Raw genomic sequence first — 14,573 nt, forward strand, 5'->3', positions numbered from 1 at the left:
GGATGCTGCAACAGTCATAAGTGAAAAATGGTCATAAGTCACTTTTTTCAGTGCCATTGTAACTTTGAATGGTCACTCCACACAAGCAAAGTACCAGCAAAGGAGGGGGAAAAAACTCCAGAGAAGTTCATGAGACAGGAAGTCTAGTCCTGCCAAGAATGTAATAAGGGTTAACGGAGAGGCAGTTTCTGTAAGCAACACCAGAATGTTTTCTTCCTGCCTTCCTTACAGGATTAGGCCAGTAATTTCTTCTAACAACCAGTTCTCCGAACTGCTTAGAATGTTAACAACGTTAGCGAATAGGTGCAAACTGGTAGAATCCCACCCCTGGCTAAAGGCCACAGTTGCAACTGAAAAGACAGGAAATCTGTTATCTAGAGCACAGTATGTAAAACCCGAAGCACAACGGTGCCCAGCAGTCCAGAGAAGATTATATTTCTAATAAAACACACACAAATTAAGATGAAATCTAAAATAAGAATTTCTTATGTAATTACTTGTTGATAGATTTTCCTTCATGCTCTTCAATGGATTCTGACAATACAAGTAATCTTTGACTTACAGCAGTTCATTTACTGACCGCTCAAAGTTACAATGACATTGAAAAATGGGACGTATGACCGTTTTTCACCGTTACGACCTTTGTAGCAGCCCTGTGATCAAAATTCAGATGCTTGGCAACTGCCTCGTATTTATGACCATTGCTGTGTTCCAGGATCATGTGATCACCTTTTGCAAATTTCTGTCAAGCAAAGTAAATGAGGAGCCCAGATTCACTTAACAACCGGGTTACTAACTTTATCAAATGCAGTGATTCACTTCACAACCGTGGCAAGAAAAATCATAAAATGGGGCAAAACTCACTTAACAAATGCCTCACTTAACAACATAAATTGCGGGCTCAATAGTGATTGTTAAGTTGAGGACTATCTGTATTTCAATTTGTAACATGCAAATATCTGTTTCATTCGATACCTATTTCATTGTAGATATTGCTGGGGTTATTATTTTAGTATCTCATAATAACAGCGAATACTTCAACAAATGCTGATGCATAAAGTGAAACAAATGAATATGCTCGTTTGGACAAACTGCACAACCATAAATAAATCTCTCAATTTTGGCATGCTGATATATTTAATAATACAGCATTTTTAACATTTTTTTGCCCACACGCTATGAAAATGTAGAGAAGCCTTACCCAGCAAAGGATTTGTTTGTATTGCTTTTTCTCATATAATCAATCTTTTAAAAAGCAAAATTTGGAAAGGTGTGCAGTGATTCATGAAGAACTATCTTGCGTGGATGTACTGTCACTGCTAGAATGGAATTGTTGTACTCCAATGAACACCCCCATTATGGAGGAGCTTCATCCTGTCTCCTTCTGTTTGGTTCCCCCCCTTCCCCCCGATTCTCATTCCAGTCAAATCGATGGGTACAACTCTAACACTGTTAACAGACTATTCCTCCCAGTGGAGATACTGCATGCTGATGAAAAGAGGCAATGCACGACAAAAACCTAAAAACCAAATAAGAATAGGCTGAGTGAAGACAAGACTAAAGGGTCAAAAACAGTGCTAATTATTAAAAACAAATGTGACAACAACAGAAACAGAGTGTGACAACATGCCAAAATAGGGGTGGGGTGGGGTAACAATATGATGATGAGATGTTGAGAAACGTTTTCCAGCTTTGGAGCGGGAAAACATCTGTTAATGTAACTCCAGTTGATGATATTTATGCAATTGACAATTGCTGATTTCCACACCACTCAAAATTTTAAATTGCTTTCTTTCTGGAGCGGAGCTATCCAACCTAATGAAATAATATTTCTAAGTCAAGCATGGCAGGAAGCCATACTGTTATTCTTTAAGCGAGTGGTTTACTAAAGTATCAAAATAATTAGAGACTAATTAGCCGGATTTGACATCTAGAGCAAGAGAAGTGAGATATAGTTTACTTTATATTTAGCTTATATTATATATCTATACCGTGGCCCTCTCTTGAGTTAAAAACAATGAAGTAGAAACATTTTTCATTAATGTCTGCCCATCTAAAAACTAACTTCTGTTCAGCTGTGGCACTACAGATATTCATTAACTGATGTTATGAATGAATTGGTCTTCCAGAGTTATCCCGTTAAAGGCCAACAATATAGTAAATGTGGTCACACAATTAATATTCTGTTTTCTTGTCCCATGTGATGGGATGGATTATATAACACTAAAGTTTGCTACAGCGAGTGTCCCATTATCTGGCTGCCAAAGGAGGCATTACAAATGACTCCCTTTCAAGGTGTGATGTTTTACATACATTCAATGCTCTTTTACCTGAGTGGTTGCACCGAGAGGGATCTACAACTCTGCCGGTCTTATCATAGCAGGCAAGTGCTCGGAAGCGCACCCCTTCTCCACATTCTTTGCCATGTCTCTGAAATCTCATCTCCAACTGCAGCTCTGTTCTTCCTACCACAATGATGCATTCCGACCAATTTCCATAAGGCTGGGAGGTAAATATTACACAAGGGCAGAGTTCCGTCTCAAGCTGAGGATAGACTTCGGTATTCTGGCACTTCTCTCGCTTTTTGCTTCTTCCTGTTCCAACCAGGAAAATATGCTTGTTAGCGTAACATCTGCTGCTTTTGATAACAATATGTCATATTATTTATACTTGAAGGGTTTTAATACAGTTAGAACCAAACCATCTGAAATGTAAATACGGCAGCAGAGTTGGTTCAAAGACATCTGTTAGTTCCTGCCAGAGCTCTGGAGAGCTAAGACGATGGAGATATCTCCAGGGCAACCGGGAAACCTAAAGAAACTTGGAGAGATTCTTTTGGATGAAGCACAAAACAATAACAAGGAAAACAACTATCTGATTGCTTTTGTTACAAAAGAAAAAGAAAACAAAAGCCTGTTCTTCCCCTCTGAAATTATCTGAAGAAAATAATTTTATTGTACCATTCTCCATTTGCCGCCTACAGATAGTTGGGGAATCTTTTGTATAAATTTTGTATAAATTGACTGAACACAATTTCCACATACAAATAGTAGGACCATCTTTCGAAATTACTTGGCATTTAAGTAATTAGAAAGAACTTCAATTTTCCAAGACTTTTTCTAACACAGACGGTCAGGCAAACATCCCAAAGATACTACGGCGTATACTTAACCTATTACTCTTCATTATTTATTACATTAGCTCAGATATTGTGATGTATTTACAGAAATCTGGGCCAACCAGGATATCAGCAGTTTGGGACGACACAATGAATTTAAGATCTATGCCAGAAACCACAAGGTTCCATTTACTAGAACAGAAGTTCTGAAACATCCATTTGTGATGCCAAAATATTTTATTAAAAATGATTTAAAAATGCAAATTAAAATAATACAGAGCTCATGAGACAATCCAGTCTCTTATGAAGTTTGTTTTCTCGCATGAAATCACATGAGACTTTAGTCATGTTAACTATTAAAATTTGATCCATAAGATCAAATGAATTCCTGTAATAGGGTTTACTACTTGAAAAAGTTGCTAAGCTCTGATTAAATATCAGAATGATAACAGTGTTCCAATATCTAAGGGGCTGCACGAAGAAGAGTGGGTCAACCTATTCTCCAATGCAACTGAAGACAGAATAAGAAGCAATGGATGTAAACTAATCAAAGAGAGATTCAACCCAGAAATAAGGAGAAATTTGTGATATTTAGAACAATTAATCAGTGGAATGGCTTGCCTCCAGATATTGTGGGTGCTTCAACCCTGAAGGTCTTTAAGAAGAGATTGGACAACCATTTGCCTGAAATGGGATAGGGTTTCCTGCTTGAGCAAGGGGTTGGACTAGAAGACCTCCATGGTCCCTTCCAACTCTATTATTCTTGTTATTCTGAAAGAGCAGACTTATTTATATGGTATACGCCAACAGACGTAGGCAACATGTTCTAGTATCTGGGAATCATATTTTTTCCTATTATTTTTGGCAACTAGGAGTTACAGATGGCACATTGATAATGTAATGATGTTATTCAGAGGGATGGAGTGAATATTTTAATTTTTGGCTTGTTTGGGACAAAGTGTATTTTCCTGCTGGTTTTTATGCATACTGTCATAGGAGGAAATTGTACCATTTGTATGTTCTGGTACCAAATATTGACAGTGTGGTTGTGGGAGCCATAGAATGATCAATTTTTGCTTGACAACAATGAGTTCCACCCATTGACCATAATAATTCAAAAGACTATTGAAAAGCTAGTTTTTAAACAAGCTGTGGTAATGTACGAAACTCTGGCAAGTTGTCACAAGAGTAATTTATTTGTGGTTACAATTATTTCTATTAACATATAAGAGAATCCCAAGGCCTAGAAGTGGTTGTTGTATCATATTGTTCTCTAGGTTAGGGAACTAAACAAGGGAACTGTATGTCTGTTATAAAAAATAACTATTGCTATTGGTTTTTGGTTTAGATGTTAAGTTCTAAAAATTCCTGGATGTCAACATTGCTTTACCTTGATAAATATTTTTAGGTAATGTGTGGAATTTGAAAATCAAGTGAAACAGGAAACAGAATTACATTTTCCTCATGCAGATGACCCATCAACCTTTTATTTTTCACATTTTTTAATTATTCCCCCATCCCCCCACTCCAGAAGACGTGATAACCTAGCAACTTCTAGTTTCTCCAGCAAACAGCCTATAGAGAAGTTTGATTGAACCAATGGGGAAATATCATAAGTCAATATAAAAATTTTCAAAAATTGTAGGAAAATTAAGTTTTTGCTAAAGATCACAGAGTTCCTGACTCACAATCACATACTTTTCTAAGAAGGAAGCCTTCCTGAGCCAGGTTGTTGACATGTTAATCTCTTCTGGTGTGTTACATGCTGTTGGGCAGCATTTTTTAAAAGTCTGAGATGGTATCCATGTTCTTAGTATTTCCCATGTAACACGTTATAAAATAAAAGAGTAGCTTGTATTATATATATATTTTTAAAGAAGTATCCCTACCCATACAAGCAATAAATCCATTTGCTCAGTACAGGACAAGCAAGCCAAACAAACCAAATGTAGGAGAATAAAAACTGAAATATTATTTTTATGAACTTTTTAAAGCAACTTTTTGGAGAAAAGTTTGGAAAATGAAAGGACAATGAAAACTATAAAAAGAGTTAGAAAACTTCAGATAGATTTGATACATGTTTAATGGGAACTATTCTACAGGTTAGATAAGCTGACTATCAGTTAAGGGAGAATAGGACAAACAAGTATGAATTTATGAAAAGGTTATATAAGAAAAAAGAGAATCAGATAAAAAAAGAGCAGCAAAGTCTCCCTGTCTCTTTGTCATCAAGTAGATTCCCTTAAATGGGTTCTAGCAGACAGAAAAGCAGAATTCCTGAAAGCAGGCTCAGATTCCATCACTTCTATGAATCACCTCTGAATCTCTGAAGCAATTCAAAGATTTTCAGTACTATAAAAGGGGGTGCCTTGAACTGCCCTAGATATTTGAACGTTCAATTTGCAGGGGTTATTTCAGCTGAGCTTCCTTCGAACTGAATCACTCTTTGAAACATCAGAGAACATGCCTGTAAGGAACCCTATGAAGAGCTTGCCTGAGCTATAAACAGCTTCCCTCAGTGCCCAAGACTGTCTTTTACAAAACTTGCCAATCTTTTCCCACTCAATTTGTTTGTTTGCTCACTTAGTGCCACACAAACCAGTAATTTTTCCTACAGAACTTTCCCACTTGGAGATTCCCACAGAATTGCCTACTTCCCATTTTTGTCAATTAATGTGTTAATATTTTAGAGCCATTTTCTAAAATTCTTTTTTTTTCTCAAGAATCTGCAGCTTTAAATACTGTTTTGTTCCATTAGTTTGAATACAAATCATTTAAAGCATTTTTTTAAAAAAACAACAACTGTTAAGTTGGGGGAAAATGTTGGAGATTAAACAAAATAAATACTCCTTGCTTGAACATAAGGCTTAACTCTCATCCTCTTTACAGATTGCAAAATCATGTAACCTCAAATTAGATTGAACAGGCGTATACTTGAGGAAGGCTTCTCTCATGAGTTATACTAAATGGGTAAACCACACACAGATTTAAACATGCTATTAAACATGAAGTAAGAAGCAAGTTAATTTTGTGCATGTTTAATATTAAAATGCAGAAGAGGAAGATAGTCCCTAAATGCCTCAAAATTGGGCAATTTTCTTCATGAATTGGTACAATTATTACAGAACAATGTTACTTTCAGCTTTCTTGCTATCTTAAAAAAATATCCACCAAAGCTATTTTTATATTTGAAACAATACCTTTTCATATGTTAAGTAAATATTTTTTGAATAGGAATAGCAAAAAAGCAAAAAGGGTTAGGGAATTGTAGCTTGGTGTATCTGCTGGGAGGTTGGATAATTTTGATAGAACTGATTTTTCCACCCTTTGGAAACCTCTAAAGAGCTTGGGGAATGTCAAATTTTAGATTATGAGAAAAAAAAAGTTATATCTTATTGGAAAGAAAGACCTAACACATATATTATGAAAAAGCCATGGCTGTTGCTGATGCTTGCATCATTTGAACTAAATGTGAAGAAATACAACAACTTAATAAATTAAGACACAGAAACCACAACTCTGTGTGGCTTGTTTGCATTAAAATATGGTGGGAAATGCAAACAGCAGATCACATTATTTAAGTTGCTTTCTTATTTTGTTTAGAAAAGAAATACCGTATTTACCGGACTATAGAGTGCATTGGAATATACGCTGCACCCACTAAATTTTAAAAGAAAAAAATATTTTTACATATATTAGCCGCACCAGACTATAAGCTGCAGATATATATGCATTGAGTGCGCCAAAAACTATGGGTAGCATCTTCTTCTTTGCATTGACCTCTTGCGTCTGTCACGTTTTTGCACCCCCGATGGCAGTTAGCGAAGAAAAATCTATAGACAAGCCACATTGTTGTACAAGCCTCAAGGTTCAAAGCATGGGGAAAAAGTAGCGGCTTATAGTCCGGTAAATACGGTAATCAGCATCCTATCTACAGCAAATAAAAGCTTTTTCTCACATATTTCCAATGGTTTTCCCAAAGTATTTTCCTAGTTCTATAATAAACTTTTAGAGAGCCCAATAGTCTGTAACACAAAGACCCCTAGTGAAAGACTTTTAAAAACTATTGTTGTGATGGAATATAGTGCAGAGATAAATTTCCAGGTGGGAGGGGCTGCATTCTAGAGGAGTAAGGGGCAATTCAATACACATATTATGAGCGAGATAAAGAGGGTGAAGACAGCACCTCCCTAATAGTTCAGAATATATGGTAGATGCAGATAGTAGAGTCCTCAGCTTAACAAGAACTGCCATGCATCATCAGTAAGAAGTGGTGGGACCACAAAATGGACAAAGTCATAGAAAATGAACAAACTAAAGTGCCCTGGGACTTTAGAATTCAAACAGGCAGGCACCTGCCACATAATACCCCAGACTTCACAATTGTCAATAAGAAAAACAAAAAATCTAGATAGCAGATATGGTAGTACCTGGAGACAGCAGAAGAAAAGAGAAAGAACTGAAGGAAATCACAAAATGCAAAAAACTGCAAAAATAAGTAGAATGACTATGGCAAAAAAAAAAAAATCAAAGGTAATACCAATAGTGATAGGTGCCTTGGGTACAATCCCCAAAAAATCTGAAGCACCGCTTGAACACCATGGGCACTGATCAAATCACCACCACTCACTTGAAAAAGGCAGCCTTCCCTAGAACAGCTTACACCCTCCAAAGATACCTTTAGCACTGTCAAACAACACCTGTTATTCTCAATAGGTGGGTAAACATGCCAAATCCAGTCATAAACTTCTGACTGACCGTGTGATGAACCAGATCAATAATGATTTAAAGTCCAGAGTGTGTAAAGAAGCAGAAGAAACAATAGATCATGTACTCAGCTTATGCAAGAAATTTGCAGACTGATTATAAACAACGACAGAATATAGTTGCCAAAATGATTCACTGAGCAGCTGTAAAAATTATCATGTACTGCTAATGAAAAATTGGTGGGAATACGTAGTTGAAAAAGTAGATGAAAATGAGCAGATTAAAATACTGTCATCTTGTGACAATATCTTTAACAGCGTCAAGCATCAACATTTACCACATTTTTCGCACTGTAAGACACACTCCCCCCCAAAAAAAGTGGGTGGAAATGTCTGTGTGTCTTATAGAGCGAATATTGAGGCGGGGGGAGGGAGGTTGGTGCGCTGCCTATGGGGAATGCTGGAGCTTTTGCTGCCAAGCAGCTGATTGGCAATTGGATCGGCCTCCTAGAATACCACCAATCAGTTGTTCTAGGTGGCGGGGATCACCACTGCTGCTGCTACCTATCGCTGCCCATTTGCGGCCTTCCCGTTTGCTACCGCCTGCCCATTTACCGCTGCCTGTTTGCCATGGCCCGATCACAACAGGCCCGTTTGCTGCCAATCTCCGTGCCCATTCACCGCAGCGAACAGGTGGCAAATAGGCCATGGTGAATGGGCCGCAGCGATCAGTGGTGAATGGGCAGGGAGACCGATACAACTGCCAATCAGCTGCTCGTCATCGAAGGTTCCAGTGTTCCCTGATAGCGGCGGCAGCTCAGCTCAGTTGACTGCTGGTGGGTGCAACAGAGCGGAGCCCTGACGAGCCATGTGCTGGGGCTGTGATAATGTGCTAAAGCTGACCAGGCTGTTTGTTGCAAGGATGCTAGCCAGATGAATGCTAGGAGGATGCTGGGAGGCAGAGGCAGATGTTTTCCTCTTCTAAAGGTAATGTGCGTCTTATGGTCCAGAACATTTTATAGACTGAAAAATACAGTACCTATCTCAAGTACAAGGGAATGACTAGATAGGTGGATAAAAATGCCAAATCCAGTCTAAACATCTGGATGACTTTGCAACCAACCATAACACACTATTCTTTAATATCTTGCTGGATCATTGCAGGTAAGGTATTCGTTTTTTATTAACATCCTTGCAAGTTCTGTGTAATGTTTTATTCAAAAGCATGGGTCATTAAGTAAGAATTACTCTTGCACTAAATGTACTATTGCTATTATTCATGTTGTTTCTCTTTATTATGTAACTTCATTACATTTGTAATCCTTGTTAAGAAAGTCCAGTAGGAATTTTCAAGTGTTCATTTTTAAAAAAATAATAATTATAAGTTGTAATTTGTTCCTGTGAGAACAGTGATATGATTAAAGTTGTGTTACATACCTGAAAGAAGATATAAAATTAGGTAGATAAGGTAAATACTATAGATAATATTAAGCCAATTTTTAAAGACAGTACAGAGGATTTTTTTTCCAGTTCCCCTGTGTGTTTGTGTCCCAGACTATGCAAGAGGCAGAAAATTAAATTAGGATTTGGGACACTTAGATTAAACTCCTATTCTAGTTGAACAATTATGTAGAATTGGCAGATTCCCAACTGTTAGTTTTTGTTACAGAATGTTAGAAACAAACATACATAAAACTGAAGACACTTTTGCTACTGAAGCCAAAACTAGAATCAATGTTAATCCATGCCATTGGGAAGGAGTTCATTATTAAGTAGTCACTTAAATAGCAGTAGAGCAAGTAAGAAATGTATCTGGTTTGCCTAATTATGAGAATGTATATTCAAAAGAGAAGAGGCTGGAGAAAAAACAAGTGAATTGAGAGTGAGCTAGAGGTATTAGGTGACTTCCTTAAGTAATATTAAATCTTGAATGATCTGGTTGAGATGAAGGGGGTGGGGAGGAAGGCCTTTTAACCTACTCGCTTCAGGAAAATTCTCTTCCTCATTTTAGTTCTTCCATTCTGCTCATCAATTTCTTATCCCCAAGAGAGTAATTAGAATAAAGATTTTGATGTCAGTTTTGGAACTAGTTACCACTGCCCTCTCCAAGATGTTTTCTAATGCCCACTATAGCCTGCAATCCCTTTATTCCATGGAAACTTTAATGGCTCGACAGCTCCTTTATTAAGGACTACCAGGATGCCAATGCTTCGCTATGAAACTATGTGATCGGGTAAGTTTTGGGGGAGGAAAATAAGGGGAAAAAATTGTGCCTCTGCCTACCAGCATCCATCAGTATTCATCTGGCTAGCATCCTGTCAGTGTGTGAAAGAGTTCAGGGCTGTTTGGAAACTGAAGCAGTATTTGCTGTGTGAGCAAGAAGGAGACAGCAAGAAGCCTGGGTGTAGCTTAGCTGAACTGCAGTTGGAAGAGATTTCTTTTCAGGTGGAGAGGAGTAGTAGTACTCCTTAGCATCAGAGCATGTTAATAATAAAAAAAGAAATACTAATGCTCTGGTCATTTTGAAAAATCCTTTGTTAGCGAGCACCAAGAAGCCAAGAGGAACATACGTGCCAAATTTCAAGTTTGTAGGCTTTACGGTTCTGGAGATTTTGTGATAATGCATGAGTGCTTTTTCGCTTTTATATATATATAGACATAGATTATTGGTGTTGAATAGTGCTTCCAAACATACCTATAATTTACAACTCTTTTTGTGATGATAAGAATTAGAATTTAATCTCCATGATTCTGGGCAAGAGGCGACACCATAATTTCAAACTATGCAGACATCAGTGTGTTCAATTTTTAAAGAAGTGTAACATTTTGTGTCAAAAATTTCCTTAGAATGGTCTTTATCCAGCTCATATAACAACTACAGGTAGTCCCCAAGTTATGACTTGAGCCCAAAATTTATGTTGCTAAGTGAAACATTTAAGTGAATTTGTCCCATGTTATGACTTTTCTTGTCATAGTTGTTAAGTGAATCATTGCATTTTTAAAGTTAGTAACATAGTTGTTAAGTGAATCTGGATCCCCCATTGACTTTGCTTGTCACAAGGTTGCAAAATCTGATCACATGACCTCAGGATACAGCACCCATCATAAATATGAACCAATTGCCAACCCCTGGAATTTTCATCATGTGACCAAGGGGATGCCGCAACGTTTCTAAGTGTGAAAAGCAGTCATAAGCCACTTTTTTCAGTGCTGTTGTAACTTTGAATGGTCATTAAATGAACTGTTGTAAGTCGAGGACTACCTGTACCAGAAATCGTTAAGTTGCAAGGAATTTTAACTTTAGTGAAAATGCCAAATGTTGTACCCATCTTCAACAAGCAATAGCTAGGGATTTGAAAAAGTGTTGTCATAATTCTAGACTACACTCTCTAGAGCACAGAAGAACCATAGGGATATATACTTTAGGGGACATACGCAGAAAAATGTAGTTTTTATAGAAAAATGCAATTTTCTTGTAGAACAATGCTTTAAAATATTGTGCGCAATGCACTGGAGCTATGCAAATCCTTTGAAAGAGTGCATGAAGCATCCTTTTAAAAATAATTAAAGCAACTACATCCTTTCCCAGGCTTGTATGTGACTTATGTGGCTACTCCAATTATACATGCACAACCATTTTACGCTGCTGTCCTTTCAATCCTATAATAGCATATCCACAAAGAGCATCTGTAGCTTTAAGATATGCAAGAAAGAGCAGATACAGATGCACAATTAGAGATTTTTCCCAATTCCTAAATGCTAAAAAGCTAAACCAAATATAATTTGTGGATGGAAAGGTTAGAGATTTAGCAAAAGCAAAATTGACAGGAATCATCCCTCCCTAGTCAGCAATGCTCAATTTCGTGTCACTGATAAACAGTAAGATGATGGATTGTGGTTTTTTGCTGGAAGAAATTCCCTTAGATGGAGTGACAAGTTAAACAACAGATGTCTGACTGATTAAGGCAAGGATGTTATTATAATTATGATAAACATTTATATAATACTTTAATACTTTTAGAACATTTTACAAACCATATGTAGTTTTTCATAATATGCCTTCAAGGGATAACAATATTGTTGTTCTGTTATCATTATACCCATTATTGAGATTAAATCTGAGAAAATGTTCACCTGTCACCTACTCAGTATGATCACGATCGAGATGGGATTTGAACTAGTGATTTTTCTGCTTCAAATGAGCATTTTCTGTTCCTAATCAACCCCACTTCATCTTCTAATATAATAGTATTGAGTACAAGATGCAGCTACAGCAGCTGTCATCATTAAAAGTTCATTGTAGCAACATCCTTACCCAACGAAAAACTTTTTTGTGAGATGCTATCCAGTGGATCTTTCCTAAAGGACTTTAGGCTCTTTTCTAAGACAGTTATATGTTAGACCTGTGACTGCTACTAATTCATCTTGCTTCCCAGCAGAGTGAGGATTCAGGGAGAGAAGGCAGATTTCTTTACTAAAAACAAGGACGGTTGCTAAGTGACACTTCCACTATGCTTAGAAACCAAAATCAGTGACTAGCTGTGACTTCAAGAGGAGTGATTTTCAGCTGTGGAAGATACACACAGTGACTCACATTGCAGAAAAGCCGTAAATCTTGGTAGTATTTGTAGATTAATACAGACCCATATACTACTGTAAAAGTGTGTGGATGTGCAATCCGTTGAGCAAGGCCAACAGTTCACAATCAATTACATATACAGTTTGCAATAATTTATGCATTAAAACACATGTCTGTGTCAAGGAATTACATAGCAGCTGTCCAGATGAAGTTGGAGACACTAACACAAACTTGTAGTCATACACACACACACATAAGTCTTTATCATCACCCAGAAGGAAAGAATATAAAATAACCAGGAACACAGGAATACCATGAGGTAAATTAATCAGTATATACTATAGAACACAAAGAAGAAAAAGGCGGGGAAAAGGGGAAACGCCTCCCCCTTTGTACTTCCAGCAACCAAGTATAGTGTAGATTGCCTCATGCATGAGTCAGCAACTTCTAACCAATCAACTACAGGCCTATTGTACGCTTGAAGTTTCCAGCTACTAAATTCAATATCCTAAAATCCTGCATTTGTGAAATCAAACATAAGGGATATTTTCAGAGTTTGGAGAATGGAATATTCTACTCTGGTATATATGTGTGCTACCCACTGAATCTACTGCAGCAGACTATGTGAATCCTGAAATATAAGCATACAAACCCAATTCATAAAATAAACACACTGAGAGAGCTTCAAGTAATTATACAAGTGTGATTCGCAGATATTTTTTTTTTACAACCTACACACGCTAAAACTTTTAAAGTAAGATGTCCATGTTAACTGTGTATAGTACTTAAACAATTCATGCATTCACATTTTTGTTTGATTCCTTATGAACTTTTGCATTAACCAACGTAGGAATATTATTCATACTTTTTCTACACTTGTGCAGTTGGAAAAGGGCAGTCCCTTGAGAGATTATACAGAAAAACTCATTGGAAAAAAAAAACTAAAATTCTATAAGGAAATAGAAATTTCTGCCTCAGTTGGCTATTAGGGCCCTAATGATGCAGTAGTTAGAATGAAGGATTGCAGGTTAACTCTGCCCACCGCCTGGGGGTTTGATACTGATGGGGTTCTAGGTTGACTCAGCCTTCCACCCTTCTGAGGTTGGTAAAATGAGGACCCAGACTTGTGGGCAATATGCTGACACTGTAAATTGCCCAGAAAGTGCTGTAGAGCACTATGGGATGGTATATAAGTCTAAAGTGCTATTGCTATGATTAGTTGAAATAATTTCAGCATTCAAATAGCTTAAGGGACTCACTGATGAAATGATGATCCTGACACCCTAGGAGGAGGAAGCCCTCCTGACAGACTTAATAGAATAACAGAGCAAATTGTTAGTAAGTCAACACTGAGGAAATCATTATGAGACTTTTAACAAAACAAGAATACACTTAATTGGCCTTGGCAAACCTCCAAAGTCAACTCCATGGATGTTTGGAAACAAAAGGACTAAGGATGATTGATTCATTGATTTATACTACCTGTGAGAGTTCTTCTCCTGGTCCGTGTTGATTCACAATCTGAAGTGCATGCTGTAAACTTAGACCAAGGAGTAAACATGCAGTCATCTTTGCAAGGCACTGAGCAATCCTGGACAAGGGAAGGCATCGGTCCTGCCCACTTCAAACACTCACTGGCATCTACTGAATGATTACCTTCCAAGGTGCATGTCACAACTGCAGAAAATGAATGAATAAATACAGACAGAAATAAATGATTTGAAACTCCTTGGAGGCACAGGATGAATTTAGAATCAAAGATCTACCATCAAGGTTTTTTTTTTTTTAAGTAAATGAGATTTAATCAAAAATGAAAAATACATATTAAGCTATTTTTGATGATAACTGTTTTGTGGAATACTATACTGTTTGTTTTTCAGAACTGTGTTTGTATTTCAAAGAAGGTATTTTCTTTTTTTTTTCTTTACACATTCTAATATTGCTTATTATCTCTGTTCTCTAAATGTTTTAAGACTTGCAGAACATTCCAGAGTGAACATTTAGACAGTTGTGATAATCATACTACTCAGGGGTGGGATCTGACCGGTGTAACTACTGGTTCGGTGATTTTGCGATTTGCGCATGCGTGTGGAATGTCGTCAGCTATGCTGCCCGGCCAGCTGAGCAGTGCTGCGTGCAGGTGCGCAGCGTTTGAAAAAGCACTATTTTC

The 14,573-nt window shown here is 37.2% G+C and overlaps 1 protein-coding gene across 1 annotated transcript in view; it reads right to left on the reverse strand.

The window, feature by feature from the left end:
• Window positions 1-14,573, reverse strand: part of THSD7B (thrombospondin type 1 domain containing 7B) — a 545,795-nt gene that overhangs the window by 142,028 nt on the left and 389,194 nt on the right. The window contains exons 13-14 of the mRNA XM_087950095.1: window positions 13,886-14,080; window positions 2,331-2,594 (exon numbers count right to left, since the gene is read on the reverse strand). Coding sequence (XP_087806221.1) covers window positions 2,331-2,594; window positions 13,886-14,080 — 459 coding nt within the window. The remainder of the gene's footprint in view (window positions 1-2,330; window positions 2,595-13,885; window positions 14,081-14,573) is intronic.

The sequence above is a fragment of the Notechis scutatus genome, chromosome 1, assembly GCF_049901735.1.
Source record: "Notechis scutatus isolate UNSWTSFEM ecotype Mainland chromosome 1, rNotScu1.2, whole genome shotgun sequence".
In the NCBI taxonomy this organism is placed as follows: Eukaryota; Metazoa; Chordata; class Lepidosauria; order Squamata; family Elapidae; genus Notechis; species Notechis scutatus.